Here is a 25300-nt window from a genome sequence, read left to right as displayed (position 1 = left end):
GGGCGTGGTCGCCCTGCACCCCCGCCGGCTGCCAGGCAGGGAGAGGCCGGCGGCCCCCGCACGTGCCCGCGGGCCGCCCGTTTCTCCTCCGCCGGGAAGGGAGCGGGAGGCGGCGGCGGGGCTGGCCGGGCGAGGCGAGGCGAGGCGAGGGGCGGCCACCGGCCCCGCCTCCGCGCGGCTGGCAGCCTGGCAGCCCGGCTCTGCCCGAGCGCCCGTCGCCGTCCCCGAGCGAGCGGCCGCGCTGTATGACCCGCGATCGGGCGGCCCAGGAGGGCTGCCTCGCCGGCGCCGGGCAGGAGGGCTCGCCCCGCCGCCGCGACCATGAGGCTGCGCCCGCCCGGCGTGCTGTGCTGCGCCCTGCTGCTGCTGCTGCTCCACGCGCGGGCCCGGGTGAGCTCGCCGGCGACCGGCTGCTGGGGCGGGAAGGCGAGGCGGGCGAGGCAGGGCAGGCACCGCCGAGCGCTCGGCTGCCGTCGGGGCGAACTGCCGGCCCGTCGTCCGCGGCCAGCCGGCGGAACGGGAGGACACCCCGAATTGCCGCTGCGCCTCTGCAGCCCGGGCAGCGGGCGGCGCCCGGGGAGGGCTTTGGGGGCCCGGACCGCTTCCGAGCGGGGCGTCCGGAGCGTCGGTCAGCGCGTCTGCGGCCGCTCCCGCCGCTTCTTGCCTCTTTTGCACGCAAGTTTAACGACTTCTTTTACTCACCCCCCCGCCCCAAAAAAGCTTATGGAGAATCGTAGTTTGGGGGTGGAAGAGCAGGATTTCCCCCTCTTGGAGTCCCTCCTCCCTCCCCCCCCGTACTTTCTCAGAACTCCAGTTCCCCCTGGGAGAGGGGAAGACCCTCTTGAAACCTGGTTTCCTTGTCAGACCAGGCTAAAAGGGGGTTGGCAGTTTGGGGGAAGCCAGCCGGTATCTCGAGGTTGGGCAATCGGACCATCCCTTAAAGGGATAATACAGTTTGCTCCTCTGGACGGAGCATGCTATGGGGACGTGGGGATTTGTTTGTTTGGGCTTAATTCGGGACTAGCATGTTGCGTGGATGCGGCCCCTGAGTCGGCAGGGCTCTACGCGGCGGGCAGCCTCGAGGCTCCCGAGGTCTTGCTCTTGACGCCCGAAAGAGGCTGGCTGAGAAGCTTCGGAATCCGGGATCTTGCTGCTCTTCCACGTGGAAAGCCACTCCTGGTCCTCCAAGCTCTTGCGTTGCCCTGAGATCAACCCTAGAATTTCGGGGACCCTCTTGGGGCCACAACTGCAAGTCAGAAGACCTTGGCGCTGCCCTGTGGATCTCGCTTCTACCTGCTGCTCCAGGTTCAGAAATGCAGTTCAGAGTGGATTGGATGCAGTCCCTCCTGGCCTTGCAGCTGCAGGGAGGGGGGTCTTTTTCCCCAGGGGCCCCTCAGTAGACAGCCTAAACTGGGGACTCTGACACCCCTCTCTCCCCCAAAGGAAAGCAGGGAGCTTTTCAGCTATACTGAAACTCCAGTGACCTCCCTGTCTTTCTCCCTGGGGGGACAAGAAGGTGTGGTCCCTCGCTTGGTTTCTCAGCACAAGCGACAATGGCGTGGCCCTTCGGCAGCTGCCGTGCCCCACCCCAGAAACAGCTGCCTTTCCAGATGCAGGGGGAAAGAGTCACCCCCCTCTGGAGGCAAGGTTGCACCATGACCCTGGCATTCGCGCCAAGCTCTGCCAGAGCCTCAAAAGTTAACCCTGACTTTAAAGCTTCAGTAAACGGAGGCTGATCTACTGGGAGGGGCCCTCCTACTGGGGCCCTCCAGAATTCCTCACTTTCCTCCGGTTGGTGGGCTCAAAGGATGGGGCCTTTTCCGTGCTGGCCCCCTGAGAGTGGAATTGATCGGCAAAAGCTGCAAAACGAAGCTCATTCTGGTCAGTTTCAGGCAGGCAGTAAAAATGCCTCTTCCTAAAGTAAAGAGATGTACTTTTGATTCCTCTTCTTCCTCATCGGCTCAAATTTCTCGTGGCTTAGTGCTCACTTTTGCAGACTACCTCCGGGAGTGAGGACCAGCAGGAGCTTTGCAGGCAATGGAGCGGATCCTGTATTACTTAGCAGGAGGGAGAATGTTTTTGCCTCCGCTTTTTTTTTTCCAGCTAACTTTTCCGCATACAGTGCTAGCAGGAAACAAAGCGGCCTCTTGGCTAATCCTTCCTTCTTTCCTTCCTATACTTAAGATAAAGGTTGGGAAACGAGGCTAAGCTATGGGCTGCATGCTCTAAGCTATGGGCTGCATGCTCTAAGCTATGGGCTGCATGCTCGCTTGCTCAAAATCCCTGAACATCAGCTGCTTGCATTGTTTTTCTCCTCTCCTCTTTAATTCCCTTCCCTTTCCCCCCTTCCTCTCTCTCCTTCCCTCCTTTCCTTCCCCTTCTTCTTCCCTTTTTCCCTTTCCATCTTTTTTTCCCTTCCCTTCCCTTCCCTTCCCTTCCCTTCCCTTCCCTTCCCTTCCCTTCCCTTCCCTTCCCTTCCCTTCCCTTCCCGTACCTCAATGTTTCTCAGCCTTGGCAGCTTGAAGATGGGTGGACTTCAACTCCCAGAATTCTGAATTCTGGCTGGGGAATTCTGGGAGTTGAAGTCCACCCATCTTCAAGCTGCCAAGGCTGAGAAACACTGCTGTACCGCATTGATAGGTCTGTGGCATTGTGGCGTCATAGGGCACGGAAAGCCCACGAGCCATGCCCCCGGGGGCTGTATTGCCTCCCCTGTCCTGGGACTTGGCAGTCACGTTGGTGCAAGACACTGCAAAAAGCAGGGAGGGAAACGTGCCTTTGCGGCAGGCCTGCTCGCAAAACATAAGCGCAGAGGTAAAATCCTCCTCCCGCTTTCTAGAAACGCCCTGCATCCCCCAGGGAAGACGAACTGGAGCAGGGTGGGTGAACTGGCCCTGTCCTCAGCTGCGGGTGGCAAAGGCAGGAGCGGGAAACGTGTCACCCCTCTGCTCTCTCTCTTGCTTCCAGGCCTTGGCAGTGCCAGATGGAGCCGAACCTTTTTATGGCTTGGCTTGGCACGGGAGCCTGCCTGCCCTTTGTGGTTTGGCTTCACCTGGCTCAGTTACTGGGTGACGTCAGGGAACCCTGATGAAGCCAGGAATGGTTGGGGGGTTCTGTAAACTCAGCTATGAACCCGATGCTAGACAGGCTATGTCAGCCTGGGATCCTTGAAAGACAGTCCCGGTCTGGCACCTGTTTCAATGGCTGGGGTTTGATAGCGAGGCAGACAACGTGAAGGATCCCTCTGAACATACGCAGAGTGCCTTTCCTGTCCGCCACTGTGGACAATGAGCATTGGACCCAGGTTTTAAGGGCATTCAGAGGAAGCAGCTCCATTCCATGAGAATTTGAGCTTGGTCTCCCCTTTCTCTCATCTATCTTTGTTCTCTGAGCATGTACAAAGAGCTATGTTTGTTTGCCCTGGAAGTGCCAAAGTGTGTTAAAATGAAAGAAAGAGGCTCGTGTGAGAACAAATTTGGGCTGAATGTTCTGCAGTGAAATGACCTCTCTCTGTTTGTGCTCAGAAAACTCAAAGCGCTGATTACACACTTGTGGCTGAGGATAGGACAAAGCACTCTGCCTATGTTCAGGGGCACTCTTTCTACTATTAGCATGACAATGGAGGCTGGGCGTTCAGAGGTGACTTTGGGCAGAAATTGATCTTGCTTGCTTCTTTTGATTTGGTTCATTTTTAACTAATTTTTTTCTTGGATGCTGTTCTGGGCCAATTCGGAATGGAGCAACGTAGAAATCTTGGCAATCAATCAATCAATCAATCAATCAATCAATCAACTCTATTTCTGGGCATGATGTCCGCTTGAAGGCTTCAGTTAACATTCCCAAACACGGGGGAAAGAGAACCATACCTTTTCCCTAAAAAGCAGGGGGCGGGGGAATTGATGTTATCTCCCTGCTTGTGGCCACTCAGGAGCTGAGTTTTGGGGGGCGCCAGGTTGGGGAAGGTGGCTCTCTTCCAGCTTTTGGTCCTCCTTGGCTCCTTAACCTCTTGCAGTTGCGTCGCTCACTCGCTGCTGTGTCTGCTCTGCCCCCTTGCAGGTCTCGGAAGCCATGGGCATTTTTGAACTTCAGATTCGCTTTCTGCGCAACGAGAAGGGGGTGCTGGCCGATGGCCGATGCTGCCGGGGAGGCCTGGAGCCGCCGTGCCCCGTGGCCGAGCAATGCCGCACCTTCTTCCGGGCCTGCCTCAAGGAATACCAGCTGCGGGCACACCCCGGGGGGCCTTGTGTGCTGGGTGCTGCCACCACCCCTGTTTTGGGGGGCAACGTCTTCTCAGCCCACCCCCAGAAGCTCTCGGACCATGCCAGTACAATGGTGGTTCCTTTTGACTTTGCCTGGCCGGTAAGCTGCTTTTTTCCCCTTGTCGGGGGCCTGGTGGCGGGGGAGCAGGAGAGTTGCAAATACGATTCCCACAACTCTAGGTTTGGACAACACCCCGAACTGTAAACCTGCCAAAATTAGCATGTTGTACAAATGCAGCTGTTAGGCGCATGTTGGAAGACCCCAGCTCTGGAGTAACTTTGGGACGTTTCCCAAAGGTACTTGCTGGATCTCCAACCCACGGTGCCCTCAGGCTGCTGAGCTTGTCCCTCGGATGGGCTGTAGGCAAATGAACTCATGGCAGAGTTAAGTTTGAGGTCCTTGCCCCTCTCCCTATCCGGCAGAATTCTCCTTCCCGGGATCTCTGAGATTTGCCCCCGCAATCTGACCTTTCTCCTAAAGCACCAGAAGAGATCTGAAGGACAAAGGGCATCTCATTTCACGAGTGCCAATTTGCAAGGTTCGGCGTTTCACAGCATTGCTCGTCGGGTCTCAGAGCCCTGTGAAATCTGGAAGAAGGCATACGGTCCCTGTTTGGGCTGCTCCCCTTCCCCCTTCAGGAAGGGTGACAATGGAGACCAGGTTTAAATTCTGAAATTGGAACCTGCGTCTTTCTCCGGAGGGAGACCCAGATGCTCTTGCAGAGAAGGGGGGGGGGTGCGGAGGGAGCCAGATGGGTTTGGCTTCCCCTCTTTTTCCCCTGGGCAAACAGAGCAGATGTCGAATCTCGCCCGACCTATACATCGGACAAGGCTGCCCGTGCAACGTGCAGGAATTGATTTCAGGAGCTTCTCCCTTGCTTTTTTTCCCAGTCGGCCGGTCTCTTTCTAATTCACGGAGTCAGTGATGGGGGGGGACTGAGGGAGGATTTGGAGCAAGAAGACATCCCCGGCTGCCCCCCTGTGTTCTTCTCACGCTGGGATGGCCCCAGGAGGTGAAAGGGATAAAGCGGGGACCGGCTTCCCAATTTTATTTATGGATGCATCTGTGTATTTATTTATTTAGCAAATGTCTATGGCCGCCCATCTCATGAAACGTGACTCTGGGCTGTCGCAGACACTGCGACAATTAAAACAGCGTAACCCATCTTAAACCCTGAATGTGGATCTAAATAAAAACATTTTAAAAAGGCCAAGATCGCGGGAGAATAACAAGCCCCTAACATCCTACAATCATCTCACAGTTCCCCATGGGATTCCCAAGGTTTCTGGAAAAGCCACTAGGTCAGTGTTTCTCAACGTCGACAGCTTGAAGATGCGTGGACTTCAACTCCCAGAATTCCCCAGCCAGCCATGGCTGGCTGGGGAATTCTGGGAGTTGAAGTCCACGCATCTTCAAGCTGCCGACGTTGAGAAACACTGTGGTTGATAGGGTTTTTCTGCAGAATCTGAAAAATACCTTAAAAGGGAAAATCTTCCACGCTCTGCTTCTCCAATCCCTATAGTGCCAGAGGAAAAGTTGCATCCCAGAAAACCCAACGTTCTTCTTAAAGGGAGAAGCACAACCCCGGGATCTGCATTTGGCAACCTGCGTTTTCCCAGAGCGGCTCTGAAAGCTGCCCAGTGATTCTGGACGCCTTGCCGATTCCCACGGGGCTTCCATTTCAGATTCCGAAAAGGCCGGACTGCAGATCTGAATCTGTTCTCGCCCACCAAACTGGTGTCTTGTGTTTAAACCGATTTCGTCCAGCTGGCTTTGTGTTGGATTTTTTTGGGGGGGGGGATAAACAACGGGATTGAGGGGGCAGAAGAGTTTCTGCCCATTTGAGGAGGTGGAGGAGAAGCATCTTTTTTGGAACCTGATTTTTTAAAACAAGGGAGCTGGGTTAAACCCACTGATCTGCAGCTTGCAGGTTGGAGAGGTGTGTTTTCTCACAAACCGGGGTTGGTTCATTTCTGGGAGGCCCCCCTGCAATCTGGCCGGCGTTGGCAGAAGCGGCTCGTTTCTGGCCCCAGGTCCTGGGAAAGGTCATTGGGCCTGGATCACCTCTGCCCTTTGGGGCTTTTGGGGGGAATGCTTTCCCCCTCTTCTCAAGGCAATACCAGCCAAGTGTGGGGGCTGTTCTGGAGAACTCAAGAGCCTGCTTTGGGTTGGTGCTCCTTCCTCCGTGGCCCATAGCTTCGACACGCCACCCATCCGTTGGTTTGGAAATCTGTGGGATATCTGGGGATAAGCCAGCTGCAAAGTTTGTCCTTCGGAACTGGGCCTTCATAGGTTCTGAGCAGCACAAGGTGGCTGCCCGCCCATTAGATGCCCCACAATGCCCTGACGAAGCACCGCTCTGGGGCGTTGTGGGAAATTCTGACGGGAGCTCAACCCTGCCTTCTGGAGCACCGCCTCAACCAACAGGAAAGCCGAGGAGCGTCTGCCACGTGCTCGAGAAAGTTTTGGTTGGATCGGTGGGCTGGGCTAACGCAACCAACGTGGTTAGCCTGTGTTTCAGAGAGTTGTGCAAACCCTAGATAACCGGGTTAATGGAGCAAACTGGTTCAGTTGGTCAAAGAGCAGCAAGCCAGCGGAGCCGCAGGGCTTGTAGAGTTCAGAACATGCCCCCGGAGCTGCAGGTTGTATGGAACAAGCCACGTGGGTTCCTGGAGAAGAACAAAGTGCTCCTTCTTCCTGGTCAGGTTTCAGCTGTCCCCTCTCTCTCAACCTAGTGGCCTCCAACCGTGATGCTCAACGTCCCCCATCCTTCTCCAGCTGAGCTTTTGGCAGGCATGGACCTTGTAGTCGTAGACCGCTGAAGAGTCCCACGTGGCCTGAACTCATATGCTTATCCTCCTTCCCACGCTTTGGCTGTGGATGAGGGTCTGTGGCAAGGACACCGGCTTGCAGAAGGGCTGCTTTGGGGGACCTGAACAGACTGGGCTGAGAAGCCGACTGATCCGCCCGTGGTGGACCTGGCTGTGCCTGGGAGTTTCCAGCCCGAGGAGGGCAAGGCAGGACGGTCTTCCCTCCAGCCTCCCCGGGGCCAGCCGTCAGAGCTGCATGACCCACCCCTCCCAAGGGGAAAGGGGAGGGCAGGGAAGAGAAACGAGATCACTTAATTAAACTCTTCTCCTTGACTGACGTGTCCCTCGTGGATGATTCACTTCTCTCCGGCTGGGACTTTGCTTCAGCTCAGTGCCCGTCTCAAGGAGTTATTGCCGAGGTGGGGAACCCGGGACCTTCTAGCAGGTGCTGAAGTGCAGTCACCGCAGCCCCAGCCAAGGGCCGAGGATGCTGGGCATTGTCATTTAGGGCCACGGGGCCCTTAGCCTCGCTAAGAGGATCCTGCCGTCTGGGCGCTCCCCAGGGGTGCCTTGGAAATAAGGTAAAAGCTCTCGGCACCTGTTCATGCAGACCAGGTGGGAGCCTTTCCAGTTGGTGCCAGAGATTAAGTCTTAGGACGAGAATGAAGAGCGCTTGGTTTTTATGTATTGATTTATTTTTCAATTAATTAATTTCTCTGAACCCAATCCAGGCTCAGTGGAGGTGCTGTTTTGAGATGTTAAAAATGATTTCATTCCCGTTCAGTGTGTTTGCATATAACTGAATGCAACTGGGGGAGTGGGGGGGGTGGTCAGATCGGTTTCCAGAAACCGATTTCCAGGCTGAGAATGCTTTGGAGAGCTTCTGTCTCGTTCCTTCTAGCGCTCGTACTCGCTGGTTCTGGAGGCCTGGGACGCTGCCAATGCCAGTGATGTCACCAACCCAGGTAAGGATCGCCTTTCTCCCTTGCTGGAGATGGGTGGTGGGTGCAAAGTAGGGTGGGGGTGGGACGTTCAGAGCCGTCTGGATGTTGTGCTCCAGTTCTTGAACCTGTACGGTGGGAATCCCTGGCACAATGCGCCTCCCCAGGTGCTGCCATCGAGGCGAAAGAACAGAGCAGGTGGCGGCTTTCGTGCCTCGAGCCATTCGGATAGCAGTTCTGCGTGCCATTTTTTTGCTGGAAAGTGGCTAAACACAGGTTGCTCACTGTGTATGCGAGACTGAGAAAATAATACCTCTGAGCCTTTTCTTTTCCTTTCAGCTACATTCCTGGTCACTGAGCTCTGAGCTCTGAGCTCGTCATTGGCCTGTGGCCTGTGAAAGCTGGAACTTCCTTGTGCAGAGGCACTCTACTCCTAAGTAGCAGTCGCCAGAAATGAGCAGGGAGACAGCCTGGGCTGTGGATTTCTTGGGGGCAGGGTTCAAGATCTGCAGCATGGCCGGCGAGGCGAATGAGTTTAGTTTTTCGCCCCTTGTTGCAGCCTCTGGGTGGACTAGTGGCTTGTGTTCACTTCCAGCGCGGCTCAGGGCACGGGATCCAGGCACTCAGGGATGAGCAAAGCGTTCGGGGTGGTTGGCGAATTATTTGAGTCTGCCTGAATGTTCCAGTTCTGGACGTTCAGACTGGACGTTGTATGCGATTGGCGACAGCGTCCTCCACACGCACCCGCGCACTCGCCTCCCACTGTGTGTTTGCAGGCTCGGGGCAGCTGATGGAGAGGGTGACGCGTTCGGGGATGGTGAACCCAGGCGAAGGCTGGCAAGATTTTTGGCATTACGGGCGCGGCACCTGGCTGGATTACCGGGTACGTGTGCGCTGCCAGGAGCACTACCACGGGCCCTCATGCAACCTGTTCTGCCGGCCCCGCAACGATTTCTTTGGGCACCACAGCTGCGACGCGGCCGGGAACAAGGTCTGTCTCGACGGCTGGACGGGAAACAAGTGCCAGCGGGGTATGTCCGGGGCTGGCGGGCTGGCATGGGGCAGGGCAGGGCAAGGAAGACGGGGCTAGAGAAGGGGAGGTCATCCCATTGCCCTGATGCTCCTCCTACTGCTGTGGTTTCCAGCCTGAACTCTCCCCCACTGGGGGATGTCTTTGGGGGGTCAAAAAAGTCAAGATGGCTGGCAGCCAAAAGTTTGCAGACATCTTTCTGAGCGCCAGGGTCAAACAAGTCAAGAGGATGGCCAAAGCCCCATCCCGTTTTTACGTGTGTCACGTGGGCACAAAAAGGGGTGGGGCTTCATCACATGGTCAGTCACCATCTTGACTTTTTTGACACCTCTCTGGTGGATGTCCCTGTGTCTTTCTATTCTTGGGATAATTGAACCTGATATTCCCCACTGAAAAATTAAGCAAGCAGCTTGCGCCCAGCCCTCCTTCCTTCACCTCGATCCCCGTCTCACCTGTACCCAGGTACACCTGTACCCTCCCCTTCTCCCCCGCACACCTAGTGATGAAAAGGAAATTGTCCTGCTGGTCCTCCAGCCTGGAGCTGCCTCCCCTCTTCGTCCTTTCGGTCCTTTCACCAAATGCAAAAACAAGGACACTCCTCATGGTTGTAAAGCCGTTGGCAGAATCCCCTCCCCTTCGCCCCCCTGTCAGCCCTTCGAGGTAGGCCAGGTCACTCGCCACCATGCCCCTCTTGGCGTGCCTTCAAAGAAGAAGAGGGCGGCACACCTTCTTTGCGGCAGCCCCCGAGACCCAGTCCGGAGCCTGATTGCCTGATGTCGCAACGCTCTTCTCGTGGTTTCTTGCAGCAGTTTGCCGCCACGGATGCCACAAGACGCACGGGTTTTGCGAGGAACCTGGCGAGTGTAGGTGAGAAGGAAGGGGTGGGGTGGGGTGGGGTGGGGTGTCGTTCTGACACGGTGGCCTCCTAGCAAGCCCCCGCTAGCTAGGAGTGACGAAGGGAGGTGGCCCAACGTGTCCCAAAGTCCGGACTGCTGCTGGTTTAGTCTGTCTTAGCCCTGCCTCCCAATCCGGGGGCAAGGCGAAAAGGAGGCGAGGGCCACGGCCTGTCCTAACGTGGAAAGAAGAGGCAAGGAAGATCTGGGGGGCAACCGTGATGTTGCAAGGTGGGTGTCAGCCCTTCGAGGAAGCCCAGACAAGAAGCACCACCAGGAGTGCTAAATCTATCTTTATGGGAAGGTCACATGAACAGAACCTTGCAAGGCTGAAAGCATTTCTCCCCTCCTCTCCTTTTCCTCTCCGGAAAACGAGGGAGGGTCCCTTCTGAAAGGATTCCCACGCCCTCCCTCCTTCTGTGGGCTGAGGTATCTTCTGCATGCCGGTTGTCCAGTCTGCGACTCTTCCGCCTGTCTCCCATGGTCATTCCCACATATCAATGGACTTTGGGTTAGTTCAAGTAGATAGAGTTTGTGCAATGTACTTGGTTTAAACAGGTGGGGTAGTTGTGGCATTAGCCCCCCATTGGAGAAAAGAACCCAATTTTGGGCTCCTCCTTTAGCCACCAAACCCCCCCACCCTTGCAAGGTGGGGAATAGCCCTATCAAGCTTCTCCCATGCTCTTCTGTCTGATTCTGTAATGGTCTGTGGGAATGGCTTTGGGAGACAGGAGGAAGAGCCACAGACTGGACCACGGTCAGATAAGAGGCAGCTGAGCCTGCAGCAGGAATGGGGGCCTGGCAAACATCTCAGAAGGACCCTCCCTAGTTTCTTGGGCTGTAAAGGGGACGGGGGAGAGATGCTCTTTCAGACTTGCAAGATTCTGTTAGTAGAATCTACAATAAAGATAGAGCTAATACTCTTGGGTGTGCTTCTTGTCTGGACTACCTCGCAAGACTGACAGACTCACCTCGCCCCACTGACCACATCTTCTTAGCAGAGAGAGGGCCCCAGAAAACATCCAAACATCCCCAAGTGATCCAAAATCTGTGGGAAAGGGGTATGAGCCCCGCTCTCCAGCAGTAAGCCACACTCCCTCAGGACTACAGCTGGGGGGGGGGACGGTCCCATGATGAGCTGGAGACATCTCTGGGCATTTGGGGGTAGCAACTCTTACATTGCCAAGAAGGGCGGAAGAATGGTGAGTTATAAGGAAGGATACGGAGGAGGGAGGGTAGTCCTTTAACAGTGGGATTGTGCCAGTGTCAGCCCAACACGTAGACTGGACCAAGAAACCAGCCCCATATTACTTTTATCATCACGGGTCTAGTAACAGAACCTTGCCGGTCTGAATGTGCTTCCCCCTCCCTCACTTTATCTTTGCGTGAATTAAGTGGGGCTTGTCTGAGATGTTTTCTCACATTACTTTCTTCGCCCGGACTCCAGCCCCTCTTATCTGACCGTTGCCTTGGTAGCGGCTCTTCCTCCTGTCCTTCAAGGCCATTCCCTATACCCTCTACAGGGAGAGACGGGCTTCCACACATGGATAAACTGGTGGGTTTAACTGGATCCATGGGATGAATGGGGGCTTTCTACCTCTTCTCCTCTCCCAGGAAGCCCCCATCTCCCTGCAGATCAGGTGCCGCCACCCCTCCCATCCCAAGATGATCCTCAGCATCTCTCTCTCTCTCTCGTGATATTTTCTCATGCTACTTTCTTGGCCCAGACTCAAGCCCCTCTTATCCAACCGCTGCCTTAGTAGCAGCTCTCCCTTCAAGGCCATTCCCTGTGCCCTCTACAGCCAGTAACTACCCTTCCCGTCTCAGGTGCCATTATGGCTGGACAGGTCCCCTCTGCGACAGATGCCTTCTCTTCCCTGGTTGCGTCCACGGGAGCTGCACCGTGCCCTGGAAGTGCGACTGTGAGACCAACTGGGGCGGCCTCCTGTGCGACAAGGGTGAGCCCCGCCTTGGTCCTGCTCAGTGGGTTATTGCTTTGAGATGGGAAGAAGTGGGTCAGTGGAGACCCTCTCCCAGCACTCAGCTCGAGGCAAACTTCTTTCGGTCAATTTTGTCTGGGTGGCAAGATAGCTACCGGCACCTACTCAATATGGTGGCCTTCAATTAAACCAGTTTCAAACCATGGGTTGTGTGGCTGCCCTTTTCTTTACTGTTGCAATCGTGGCTCCTTTTGCTTGTACAAGAGGAGGAGCAAAAGGCGCACGAGTCATTTCAGGTTTCTCTTCCCCTCCTTCAGCTCAAGAGGCTGTCCCCGAGCTGGTCGGCCGTGATCAAGGATGAAAGTTCATGTCAAGACATCTAGAGGGCACAATCATGCCAAAATCATTAACAGAAGAATAGACACGTACCAGTGTCTATTGAAGTTAATAATTGCTTCAGAATTAATAACCTTGAGAATTTTTTTTTAAAAAGAGGAAAGTGGGGGAGGCCGGAAGATTTTTGACAAAGGGGCAAGAAAGAAGACTTTAGAGAACTTTTTTTCACCCAGCTTGGAGAAGGTTGTGCCAACTAATAGTTGCAGAATCTGGGCCAAGAGCTGGCAGGGAGGTTGGTGAGCCAGGGAAGTGCCTCCTTCTGGATGCTTGATCCCGATGGAACGGGGCAGCGTTGGACCCGATCCCAAACAATCACTTTCTCTTTCCCTCTTGCTCAGACCTGAATTATTGCGGATCCCACCGTCCGTGCCAGAATGGGGGCACGTGTGCCAACAAGGAGCCCAACGAGTACGAATGTCTCTGTCTGGAAGGATTCGGTGGGCGCAACTGCGAAAATGGTGAGCCCAGGAGGCCAGCCCAGGATGGAAAGGTGCAGGATCTGAGGGTGGCCTTTCCAGATTCGTCTGCATTCTGCAGAGAGCGGGGACAGTGGGGAGGGACCAGCGGTGGGCATTCTTGCTAGGACCTATTGTTTCTGTCATCACCCGGTTACCGTATGAGAGAAGAAATCCCAATTCTTGCTTGATCAAAAGCTTGAATGAGCTAGTGAAGTTTTGTCAGCTCAGCCTGCCTGGGAAGGCTGTTGGGAAGATAAAACCAGGTCCTTCCTCCAGGGTTCATTGCCCTGAGGGGAGGCTGTGCTCAATAAAACAGAAAAGCGCCACCAGATTTTGGGACGCACTTCACCAAAATGGACTGTTAGAATTTCTAACCTTTCGGCTCCTTGGAGTGACACTTGGACCCTTTGACTCGTTCAGGCCATCCTTACCTAAAGAAGGAAAATGGTATTTAACAGTTTGGCAGCCCAGAAGAATCCAGGTTCCCCTTGCTTTCGGCCTGCCACATCCAGGATCTGCCAGACCTTCGCTTTCAGAGCAGGGTGAAGCTCCTCAGAGCTGTTTTTTCAGGCGCAGGGGAATGAAAATTGGTCTGTTGGGGTATCAGAGAGCGGAGGAAGGAGGGGGAGTGGTTGGATGGAGAAGCTAGCTAGCCCCCTTTCAAGAAAAGAAAAGGGAATCATTGATGGAGGGGGTAGGAGAAGGCGAGGCACCGAACTTGGCTTCAGTGTAGTTCAGTGTTTCTCAACCTTGTCAACTGGAAGACGTGTGGACTTCAACTCCCAGAATTCCCCAGCCAGCATGGCTGGCTGGGGAATTCTGGGAGTTGAAGTCCACACGTCTTCCAGTTGACAAGGTTCAGGAACACTGTTGTAGTCGGTGTGAACTTCAAGAATAAATTGGGGAGTGGGGGCAAAGTATCTCAGCCCCCTTCTCCAGGTGGAACCAGCAGTTCTCTCCAAAGGGGGTCCCTTTGTTCTTTATGCCAGGCCGTGCCTAACTCAAATACGTTTTGGCACACTGTCTGGACAACTAGCGGTGTGGATGGACTCACTGGCTAAACTACCTTAACTGGCTCGCTTCTCCTGCCTTCTGTCCTCTGTTCCCAGCCCTCCTTCCACCGCCTGCTTCTCGAGCACCCTGCACTCCTGAGCTTTGTGCCAACGGCGGAACGTGCCTCCCAACCCCCTCCGGACCTCGGTGTGTCTGTCCGGCAGGGTGGAGTGGGCAGTCGTGCCAGAACGGTACGTGATTCCCAGTTCACGGTGGGAAGAAAGCGTGGAGGGGTCTTTTGGGAGGCAGGTCAGAGGGGGAGGGGAAATGAAATGCATGCGCACTTCTGCCTGTTTGCACAACTTCCAGAGAGGAGGACTCCAGCTTCAAATTTAGATTCCAATTTTACAAATATTTACAATTGTACAAAGTTTTCCCATCTAGTCTCTGATACCTTAAACCCTAACAAATCAGGCTAAGTGGAAATGTCTACAAAAGTTTTTTTCTATACAGGTAGACCTCATTTAGCGACCACAATTGGGGCTGGCAACTTGGTCGTTAAGCGAAGCGGTCACTAAGCAAAATCATGACTGTGCTTACGATCTGACTTCAGCTTTCCTTTGCTTTACAGACCTGCAAAGGTCATAAATGCGAGGATGGGTTGCAAAGCTATTTTTTATCACCGTTGTAACTGCGAACGGTTGCTAAATGAGGCAGTTGCTAAATGAGGACTCCCTGGAATAGGTTTGTTACGTTTTCAAGGTGCCACAAATCTTTAGGGGTTCAGAATGTTTCCTTCATAATTTCAGCCTTTTTTCCCCCCTCTGTAATCCTGGGAGCAGGAGCTGTTTCACAGGTAGCATCATTGACTGCCTTTGTCTGAATTTGGAAGCTAAGCAGGGTCAGGCCCAAATAGTGTTTGGATGGGAGACCTCGATGCAATTCCGCTGGGCTGAAGGCTAGATTGGGAAGTCGAAAACACATCCTGAAGGAAAGCAGCGGCTGAACAATTCTGTACTGCTGCACAAGAACATGGCATGAATATGTGTACAAAGTCACCCAGGTTGAGGCCGAAAGGGGAGATTTTACTCTAGCCAAGAGGGCTAGAACCTTGATGTTCTTGGACCAAATTTATGTTAGGACCTTAGTTCTACATTCTTCTGGGCACGCTGAAAATTCCATAGTGAGTTCACCATCCCAGCTCGATGTAAGAGATGCCATCTGGCACATTAAACCATTTGGCGCGGTCATGGAAAGAGCGCGCCGTGCCATCCTTGTCCTCCTTAATGCATTTTCCCCCCGGAAGAAAAAAAGATCACGTTAAGAAGCTCAGGCAGCAGAAGTTTGATCCAGTCAAATCAAACTGGGTCAGCCTGTCACGCGGGCGGTTAGCTCCAGGCAACAGGGCACGGCAGCTTCCCCATCACACCCCAGGGTGGCCCTGGGCACGCTCACCGCTGGTGCTGTGCTGCCCACTAGAGGTGACCGCTTGCCTTCCGGAGCCCTGCAGCCACCGCGGGAGGGCATTGCCGGAACGGCCCGGGCGGCGTTGCGTGACTGCCCCGCTCGGGATGGGGAAGACCTGCCCGATTGGCGAGGCGACCTAACGTTCTGGGTCTCCCGAACCAGTTTCCCCCTGGTGCCGCCCACGATGCCTCCCATCCCGGCCCAAGAGTTTCTTTTCCTGCAATACTGACTCTTCCTCCTGCCTGTTTCCTTCCCGTGCAGCCCGTTCTCCGAATAGTTCAGCTGTTCGTTTCCTGAGCTGGCTAGCTTATGAGCAGGGTCGTCCGGGCGGGGGGCGGTTGTCCAAAAAGTCAAGGGGGTGACTGCAGCCAGGCAGCCCGTAGTGCCCGTGAAAGAAAAGAGTGGGCCTTCCATCACGCGGCCGTGGCCGTCTGGACTGTTTGCCCTCACCCCCTGGCGTTCAGCGGTCACAACACCTGCATAAGATCCGAATGCATTTAGAGAATGCCTCATTCCTAAAAAGAGTTGATTGTGGCAACGGCGATGGGATGTTTTGAGAAAAATGTTGGGCACGCACACGAATACTGGAGGGATTCAGGTATTTGCCAGCTGCGAACTTCCACTTTCAGGGGCAGTGTACCTGTGAATGTCACGTGGTGAGGACAGACCGTGGTGGTGGGGAGGAGGGGGAGGCAGAAGATGTCGGGCGGAAGGAAAGGCTCGCAAGAGAGCTCTCGCTTCCTCTGTTCTTCGTTCCAGATGTTAACGAATGCCACGGAAACCCTTGCCTTCACGCTCGCGGATGTAAAAACCTCATTGGGAGCTATTTCTGTGACTGCTTGGAAGGCTGGATGGGAGCAAACTGCAGCATCCGTAAGAGGGTTGATCTGGTTCATTCCGGGATTGCAGGAAGGGGAAAAGAAAGAAATATTTTGCCCCGATGCAGGCAAAGCCATTCTTGTAATATAGAGAAGCCGTGATCCTCCAGGGGCCACGAAACCAGAACCTCACTTCCCAGCATCCTTCACCACTAGCTGCGGTGTCTGGGGCAGCTGGGAACTGTAGTTCGCTACAGGTTCCCTGCCCCAGAGTTCAGTGATCTTTGGGGAGACCCAGGGTTAAGTCTGCCCTTGGCCCGGCCTACCTCCCAGGGCTGTTGTAGCCGGGGAAGATTGGAGGAAGGGAGTGCTGCATCCTCTGCCTGGAGTCCCCAAAGAAATCGAGAAATGTTTGAAGCGAACGCAGGACATGTCACAGCGTAACTGGTCTGATAACTGGGGTCTTCCGTTGCGGCTCTCAAGCACTTTATCAATAACCTGTTTTTTTCCTACGTTCTTTCTGGATAGGAATGAATTTGTGCCAAAGAAGATGCCAGAACGGAGGCACGTGTCAGGTGCGTGTGTCTAAGAACCTGCTGTCCTGGGGGGGAGGAGGAGGATATTTTTTTTATCCTGCTTTTTCTATCTCTAACTCAAGGCGGCAAACGTGCCGAATACACCGGCCTCCTCCTCTGTCCCCCACCACAACCCTCCTGTCAGGTGGGCCGGGCTGAGAGAGAGCGCGATTGGCCCAAAGTCGCCCAGCCGGCTTTTTAAACGTGTTCTCGCTGCACCTGCTGCCAAATTGCAATCGGGAAGTCGCCCCTAAATCGGGGGTCCCCAAACTCTTCAGCTCGTCGACCCCTTTATGAAGTTTCGGGTGGTTCGTCAGCCCCCAAACATTTATTACATGAAAATAATTTAATAAATGTTGCTTTATTCATTTATTTATTTATTATTAGGCGTATATGCCGCCATCTCCCCTATAAATACTACTTTAACTAATAATACTACGAATAGTAATAATCATACACAACATTGATCTCTTGGGTCAGTGTTTCTTAACCTTGTCAGCTTGAAGATGGGTGGACTTCAACTCCCAGAATTCCCCAGACAGCTATGCTGGGTGGGGAATTCTGGGAGTTGAAGTCCACCCATCTTCAAGCTGATAAGGTTAAGAATCACTGCCTTGGATAGTCCCATCGACCCTTGGGGGTCAATATTGACCACTTTGGAGTACCCTGCCCTAAATGGTCCTCCCTCCCACTTTCCTCCATCATCTTTTGCAAAAGTTACTTTCCTTACCTGGACACCCATGGTGCCACTGCCTGCTCCCCCAAGAAAGCTAACCAGACCCAAGAGGAATTGTGCTGGAGCCCCAGAGTGGACGATGCCCTTCCGTACCGATACAGGACATACACGATTAACAGTGCAGGACGTCCCAGGACAGCCGGTTCCATTGCTGCCCATCCCCTGCCATTCCCAGAAACTGCTGCTGCCCAAGGACACGGCTTGCCCCGCCGAATGGACGGGCCGGTCCTGCCTCGTCTCTGGGGGCATCCTGTTCTCGAGAATCCCCCCCCCAACCCAACCCTCCTCTCGTTCCTTCTCCAACAGCTGGATGGTGACCGGCAGACTTGCTCCTGCCGGCCAGGGTACACCGGGGTTGAATGTGAGACCGAACAGCGGGCCTGTGGAGATGCCCCCTGCCTACATGGCGGGCAGTGCCAGGAGGCGGAAAACCAGACGTTCCTGTGCAGCTGCCCTTTGGGCTTTAGCGGCAAGTGGTGCGAGGTAACTGACCCCGGGGTGTGGGATTCCGGCGGGATGGCAAGGTGGCAAAATCCCAGGAATGCAACGAAGTGGGGAAGAGGGGGCCACGCTGGGGGAAGTCCTTTGTCCCCTTCTGCTTCTCCTTGGCCACGGCTCCACGTGTCCTTTCCCAATGGAGCCTGGCGTGTCTTCCCCGCTCCCCATAACCTGAGCGTGTCGGATCGGTTCTGCACGATGCACATGAAGGGGCTAATTTTGCATGATGCGTAACTTTGGGGGGCCTTTCCAAACCGAAGATGCACGCGCTGGGCATTTGGGGAGGATAGGGAGATGGATGCAGCTCCCTGCTTTTCACAGATAATTTTTAAAAATGTATTTATTAAATTTATAATTGTCCGAGGAATGGCAGCTCAGAATATCTCCCCCCTCTCTCCCCCCCCTGCCCGGGTTTCTCCTGCAGGTCTTTGTCAATCTTTGCTCTCCAAACCCTTGCCCCAAAGGTGCCTCCTGCCAGGGTGGAGGAGGAAGCTACGCCTGCTTGTGCCCTGAAGGTGCCGCGTGTCAGAACCTGCAAGAGCCCTGTTTGGGTGACGGGTGCAAAGGTGGGTGCTGGGGGGCAGTGCTGAGGGTGGTCAGCAGAAATGAATTCCCAGAAGGTTGGACGTTTCAGTTCTTCCTGCTTACGTTTTGGCACGGCTGGGCACTGCCATTCATGCTGATCTTCTAAGACAGTGTTTCTCAACCATGGCAACTTGAAGCTGTGTGGACTTCAATTCCCAGAATTCCTCAGCCAGCCTTGCTGGCTGAGGAATTCTGGGAGTTGAAGTCCACACAGCTTCAAGTTGCCAAGGTTGAGAAACACTAAGACCTCATACAGAAAGCATTTCTGGTGCTGATTTATATGGCCCCCACCCTGACCCTGTTTCAGTGAGCCCTTAAAATCTGGGTCTTCCCCCCAACCTTAGATTAGAGCGGTGGGTGGATCCCTTGCGAGATGCTTGGTCTGATAGTGACGGCTACTTTTCCAGACATTTTTCCTTGCAGGATCTCTGTTCTGTTCTGGTTTTAATAGCTTTGCATGGTACGCTGCCCAGAGCCAGGGTAGAATTGGGCGCCCTACACCTTTCAGAAATAAATTCATTGTGGGAATGTCCACAGGGGTGGGATGGGGTTCCAAAATTCAAGATCCCAACTGTGCAGCCAAAGCCACGCCCTTTTCACAGGTGTGGCTTTGACCATACAGTAGCCATCTTGCCTTTTTTGACCCTCCTCCCCTTGGAAGACTTCCCCTTCATCCTTCCCTGAGGGCAGTGAATGAGAACGAGAAGCAGAGGTTTAGCATCACAGAAAGCGTGTACCTCAGCTGGGGTAGACTGCAGAAAGGATTCTGATTTCACAGTCAAGGATGGGAGACCAAGTGGAAAGGCACTGGGGAGGGGGCCTTGAGGCGTTTTTGGAAAGTGAAGGAGTGCATCGCTCTTGGCTTACAGAGAACATGGTTCCTTTTAGGAGAGAGCCACGCCGCACTCCTATCTGCTGTGCTTCCACCCGTTCTACTCCTCGCCGGGGTGGTCCCCATCTCGGTGCTGCTGCTGCTTTGGGTCCACCGCCGGTCCCTGCAGAGGCTACCCGGAAGAACGGAGCCTCCTGGCAACAACAGCCTGCAGCCGGACGCCGTCCAGCTCATTCGCAACATCCCCCACGGGGATGCCGAGCGAGGGCCGGGGGAGGCCGGTGGCACGGCCAAGGGGGCGCCCCCTCCTGCGGGGGTCCCCAAGGTAGACATCTCCAACCAGGAGAGGGCCAAACTGAACCGGCTGAACGTCGCCTCGGTTTTAGCAAGACCACCGCTCTGACCGGAAGAGGGTGGCGGAGCGTGTGGAAACGGCGCCGGAGAGGTGTGGGCGCTGGGGCAGACTCCTTTCACGCCCTCCGAAACAGCCCGTGACGCGCCTTCTCGGCCACTGAGAACACTGGTGTCCTTTCTGCTCTGGAAGGGGGTCCCCAATTCACGTCTCCTTTTCGCCCCTCTCCGAAAGCTGCCGTGCTCCGAGGGCAGGCAGAGGCCATCTGCAAGGCTCCTGGTGTCACCAGGCAGATGTTCCAGTGGTCTAGCTGTCGGGCGCTCCCTGCAGGAGGCCAGTTGGAAAGACAGGAAGGGCAAGGAAGGGTCTCGTGTCCCCTGCGGCTCCTCGGACGACAGGAGGTCCCTAAAGGAGAAGCGCCGTTGCGGCCTTTGCCGGACCTTCTGCGAGAGCAGAAAGTCGTCTTTGGTCCTCGCTCCAGAGGAGACCATTCGAAAGGGCAGCTGTGCCTGGAGGGCCCGGGCCACATCTGGCCAGAGATTGGCTACTACATTGGCCAAACAATATCCCCCAGGACAATAAGGTGGGGGGGAATCTACGTGCCCCCCGACCGCCCCTCACCCCACACGTACCAGACTGCAACCTTGTCTACGGGGCTGGTATTTGAAGCGGCTGGGAGGATGGGGCATTGTCGTCAAGAACAGTGAGAGGGCGCCTGGAAGGGGTGTGGGGGAGACCACCCGGCCCCCTTCCCTCGGCCCCCATTTTGCAAAAAGAAACGAAACCTCTCTGGCAGGCTGAATGTAGCAGGACTGTAATATACTGTAAAGATTCCTTGACGTGGTTTTGCTGTTCGCCCTACGATTCTGATGTCCCGTGTTTCTTTCGTATCGGGCGAGGCTACATGATCACGAGCGAGCATTTTGTTGCCTCGATGTGGCTGACAACCGCGCCGCCGCCACTTTTTGGGCGGTGTGCGGTGCATAACCTGATGGCTGGGTTGGCACTGAGCTTTGACTTCGGGACTGGGTGAACCTGTTTGCTCAGTTCCTGTAATGCACTGAATCATGAATTAGACAGAGGGCGAGTGTGCAGCGCGGACAGAGCCCCAAAAGGACTAACCGCAGTTAAGAGAAGATGAGCTTAACGTGGGGTACTTAATGCTGCTTTGGGGTCATCTTCTAATCTGAGGTCCGGGGCCTCCATCATTCTACAGAATTGGGGTTGCCGTGGCATTTGGAGCCTGCTGATCGGGGGACTAGCGTCCAGAGCAATGTTTCTCAACCTCGGCAACTGGAAGACGCGTGGACTTCAATTCCCAGAATTCCCCAGCCAGCCAGAACCCAGTCTTCCAGTTGCCGAGGTTGAGAAACACTGGTCCAGAGGCTCTCTGCCCCCTGGCATCTTTCGTGTTCCCAGGGAGAGCCAGAAAGGTCAAGATCGTGGCCATGCCCACCCCACTGGAGCCCTGCCCCTTTTTACACGACCCCCCCAAACGGTCTACCTGCCAGATGATAACAGAAAGGAAAGATCCTGACCCTGCTTTGAAAGGTTTTAACCTCGCTGAAAAACTCAGTCCAAGTATTGTCCCAACCGCCCGGCTGCATCAGCGGATCCCTTGTGGCGGCTCCTGGCTCTGGGTGCATCTGTTTACCCAACATCCTAAGTAGGCTAAAAGTGGGCCAGGTTGGTGGTGGTGGAGGCTGTAACCCCTCTGTAAGCACTCTAGCGCAGCTGGAGAAAAGAAGGGGCGTCACTCTAACCCAGAAAAATGTGGCGTGGAAACCCAACCCTTCTCACCTCCTGCACAGGCCATCATTCGTGTTAAACCATGACGCGGTTTGCCTGGTCACCGCATGTAATGTGAAGGTGGCAGTGGCACCTGAGTGACCTGGATGTAGCGTTAGACATAGGGTGAACCCCGCGGAAGTGTGGAGTGGTGGAGGCTTAAGAACCAGGCCAGCAAGGTGGTATTTCTGCCTACGAGTGGGCCAGCAAGGCGGGTCCAGATCTGGCCGGGTGCCTGCTCTGCAGCTGCACTTCATGAGCTCCTCCAGGGTGCCCGGGCATCGTGGGAAAGGCAGCTTTGGAGAGACCCAGGCTGGCACGATTCCAGTGGTTCTTCCCAGCCGGCAAAACCTCCCCAGGCTCTTCTGCTCACCTGTTCCTCCTCTCACCTGTCCTGCTCCCGCTCTCCCACTTCCTTCCCTTCGCTGGAGGAATTGGTGGCTGGCCAACACGGAGGGGGGAGACAGGCTGCAGCCTGCCTCATCTTGCCCTCGGCTCTCGGCTTCTGAGAACTTGGGGAAGAGGTTTGGGGCCAGGGCGGCTGAACAGCTCGCAACCTGTACGGGCAGGTGAGCTGCCTCCCTTGATGCACAATCTCAGCCCTCGTCGCTGGGGAAGGGCGTGGGAGGTGGGTGAAGGCATCGCGCTGGGGCTGGGAATCAGCATCAAGGTTGCAAAGCACCCATTTCTGCAAGGGAGGAAGCCGGCGGGGCAGACACCGGTGATTCCCAGGTACAGAGGACTGTTATGTCAGCCCGGACCAGGTGCTTCCCAAGGCCAGCCGGAGAACAGCCAAGCACCCATTGACTTGAAAGGCCACCCTAGAATTTAACTCTGGAGCAGGAAACGCTTTGATTTCTAAGTAGTGAGGTGGGCAAATCGAGGTGCAAATGGCTTAGTTCCTGTCCATAATAAAGAGGCTAATCTAGCCAAGTTGCCTCTGTCGAGTAAGCCATTTCCAGAATAAGGGATTATAAATATCTGGGGAGTTACAGGATGGAAGCTTGCCAGTCCCTCCCCCTGGCATGAAAACAGGTAATTTTTCCCCCTCCCACTGGAAATCTGGGCTTTTGATTGAAAGAGCACGTTTCTAAATCTCATGGTCCAGATCACTTTTCTCAACTTTGGCCACTTTAAGATGGGTGGACCTCAACTCCCAGAATTCCCCAGCTAGCCATGAATGCTGGCTGGGGAATTCTAGGAGTTGAAGTCCACCCATCTTAAAGTGGCCAAGGTTGAGAAACACTCGTCCAAAAATGCTTGTGGGTGGCTGGGATTCTGGAGATTGAACATAAAAGAACTAGATTCAGAATTATTTAATATGAGCAGGAAGGCCAGTCTGGGGATGATCGGGAAGGTGAAGAAGTGATCCAAGGGTGTCTGCAGCAATGCTCACTGGCTTCCAAACCGTGAGCATGACCAGACAAACGGAGCCCACCCCCTTTTTAATGGGTGTTGTGTGCATGTAAAAAGGAGCCAGGCTTTGCTCACCTGCTTGGGTGCACAACTCTGAAGCCAGTGACTGTTGCGGTTGGATACCCCTGCCAACCTTTTAGCACACCTTTGCACAATTTGCAAACCATTGTTTGAAGCTCAACCCAGCTATTTCGGAATTATTCAGATGTTCTTTTTTGCCAGGGCACACCCGGAATGAGTGCCCACGTTGTGCCAGTGCAGGTGTCCAAACTGAGCCCTGCAGTTAATGTCTCCCAGCCTCATATAGTCCTGTAACAGGTTGAATGTTTCTGCAGGCATATTGTTGCCCTGGGTGGCAATAAAATAAAATAAGATAAAATACAATCGTGAGCCAGATGCTTATAAGGAATCTAGAGCTGAAGAAGGAAATGGAGAACATCCGTGTGTCATTTCTTAAAATAAACACCCCGAAATAAATGCTCTCTTTATACAATAATAATAATGCATTGTGGGCATTAAACAGAATTCTTTATAAAAAGAACGAACGCCAGCGTAAGAGGACGAGCGGAGAAGACACAGGCCTCCAGAGGTCGCTAGACCTTTCACTGGCTCCGCTTGGGCTGCTGGGAGTTGTAGTTCAGGAGCCTTGGGAGGTGGCTGGGGCTGGCTCCCTGAACTTATAACCCATCGACCGCTGGCGATTGCAAGAGACTGAAGCTGTTTTTAAACTCCTGAGGACACGTGTCTCCCCCCCCCCACCTCCTTCCTACCCGCCTGCAACTGGCTGCAAAAAGCACCGAACAGCAGAATGCCAGTTTCTCTGGCTTGGAAGCTGGGTGCAACTTGATCCGCTTCTGACGGCCGGGGAAGGCGGCCCAGCAGAGAAGGAGGGTCTGTGTTACCAGATGGCTGGCCTGGCCTGGCGGCATCTCCTGATCTCAGAGCCAGGGGATCAGTAATCCAAGAGGGGCCAGGCCAGGCTTGGAAGGGGGTGGGGGCGGGGGCAGGCCGGGTGGCATCAGCCAAGCAAGTGATTTCCTGCATAAGAGAAGAGTGGAAGCGAGACGGGCAGCGGCACATCTTCCTGCCTCCTCCGTCTGAAGGAGAGCGAAAGGGTTGAACTCGACAGGCTCCTCACCGCTGTACCTGTGGGTTTGGCTGGGTCTGGGCGGTGAGTGGCTGCGGTTCCACTCTTCCCACCTGCCAGAAAGCATTATGGCAAGGGGGGCAGATCTGCCTGGCTCCCTCCATCAGCCAAGAAAGGAGCTCCCAGAAAGGGGCTTTGGTTCAAAAGAAAACCAGATTGCGTAGTTCACAACCAATGGCCTGTGTGTGCTGTTGGTTCTTATTTTTCTTCTTCCCTCCAAGCTCTTTTTCCTTTGGTGTTGTGTCTCTTTGACTGTATGTCAGGGGGCAGAGGGGATTGTTGTGGGGGAATTGAAAGTTGCTCCCTTTTTGAGGCTAGAGCACCCACCTTATGGCAGTCGACTAGTCCAGTGTTTCTCAACCTGAGCAACTTTAAGGTGGGTGGACTTCAACTCCCAGAATTCCCCAGCCAAGCAGCAAGGGCTGCTTGGATGGATTGTCCACTGCAGGGTTATTAGATGTCTGGGGGTCACTGATGGAAATGCACGGGCATGGAGGCTGTGCTGTAAGCGGGTCAGTCCAGGGTGAGGGGAAGCAAACGTCGGTCTAATTCTATCAAGTTGCACCCTGGCCTCTTCCTCCTGCTCCTCCACGAGAAAGGCTCCATCCAAGGAGGACGTGGGGTAGGCCACGCGCCCCTTCCAGCCCTTCCTGGTGGGTTCAAGATGAATACCCGTCCAGCTGCCATTTGCCCAGGGATGGAGGGGAGCCCACCTGGTTCTCCAGCTGAGAAGGTCTTGGTCCAGCCCAGGCCAGGGGCCGTCTCCGGCATCTCCAGGGAGGGCAGCAACCATCCCACCAATCAGCCCAGTCGGCCCAGAGATGCTCTCCGGCGGGACTGGACCTCAATCCCCATAATCCCCAGCCAGCATGGCCACTGTTCCAGTACGTTTGGATTGGGGGACTGGGAGTTGATATTTGACCTAGGTGGACCAAGAGTTCAAGGTCCAGCCACTCCCAATGTTCCCAAGGTCTTAGCAGGCGGGAATTCAACAGGTGGAGTTCCCAGCCCTCATTGCAGCACTCTCTTGCAGAAGAACGTGGCAGCTGTTCCTGGCGCCTCCCTTCCATGCGGGAAGAGGAAATCCGTTCTCAGAAGTCCCTCCAGGTAGAAAATCCGGATCTATCCTGGGGAAGGTGTGGCCTGAAACGAGTGGGCGTGGCCAAGGGAGGGTGCAGTTCAGTTCAATTGTAATCCGAGCTGTCTCTCTGAAAGAGGCGGGGCCACCGGGACCTGCCTGGTGGCCATTGGGACCACGCCTCTATTTCTAGATCGATCTATCTGTGGCGGGGAGGGGGAGGGCTATACCGTTTTAAAAAACGTGAGAGGCTTCTCTTCTTTCTGAAACCCACCAAGTCACAAAAC

General features: G+C 54.8%; 1 protein-coding gene across 1 annotated transcript; it reads left to right on the top strand.

Moving 5' to 3' along the window:
* Positions 1 to 321: 321 nt before the first annotated feature.
* On the top strand, positions 322 to 19733 carry LOC103052990 (protein jagged-2-like). The gene is made up of 13 exons (XM_088140201.1): positions 322 to 390; positions 4057 to 4359; positions 7972 to 8035; positions 8788 to 9042; positions 9848 to 9908; positions 11762 to 11892; positions 12609 to 12728; positions 13838 to 13972; positions 15948 to 16061; positions 16535 to 16581; positions 17624 to 17800; positions 18240 to 18381; positions 19289 to 19733. The coding sequence occupies exons 1-13, from the start codon at positions 322 to 324 to the stop codon at positions 19633 to 19635; spliced, it is 1965 nt and encodes a 654-aa protein (XP_087996327.1). The 3' UTR covers positions 19636 to 19733.
* The last annotated feature ends 5567 nt before the right edge of the window (positions 19734 to 25300 follow it).

The sequence above is a fragment of the Python bivittatus genome, unplaced genomic scaffold, assembly GCF_059951505.1.
Source record: "Python bivittatus isolate LINGU-HERP-01145 unplaced genomic scaffold, Pbiv_v1 ctg000310_np1212, whole genome shotgun sequence".
NCBI classification, from domain to species: domain Eukaryota; kingdom Metazoa; phylum Chordata; class Lepidosauria; order Squamata; family Pythonidae; genus Python; species Python bivittatus.
The sequence above is the reverse complement of the archived record's forward strand: the minus strand, read 5'-3'. Positions and strand labels throughout refer to the sequence as shown.

Excerpts from the sequence above, each read along its gene's own strand:
- LOC103052990 (XM_088140201.1), top strand. The coding sequence starts at position 322 with ATGAGGCTGCGCCCGCCCGGCGTGCTGTGCTGCGCCCTGCTGCTGCTG. Across the intron at positions 9,909-11,761 it reads GAGGAACCTGGCGAGTGTAG|GTGCCATTATGGCTGGACAG; the intron begins GTGAGAAGGAAG and ends TTCCCGTCTCAG. Across the intron at positions 16,062-16,534 it reads GGGAGCAAACTGCAGCATCC|GAATGAATTTGTGCCAAAGA; the intron begins GTAAGAGGGTTG and ends CTTTCTGGATAG.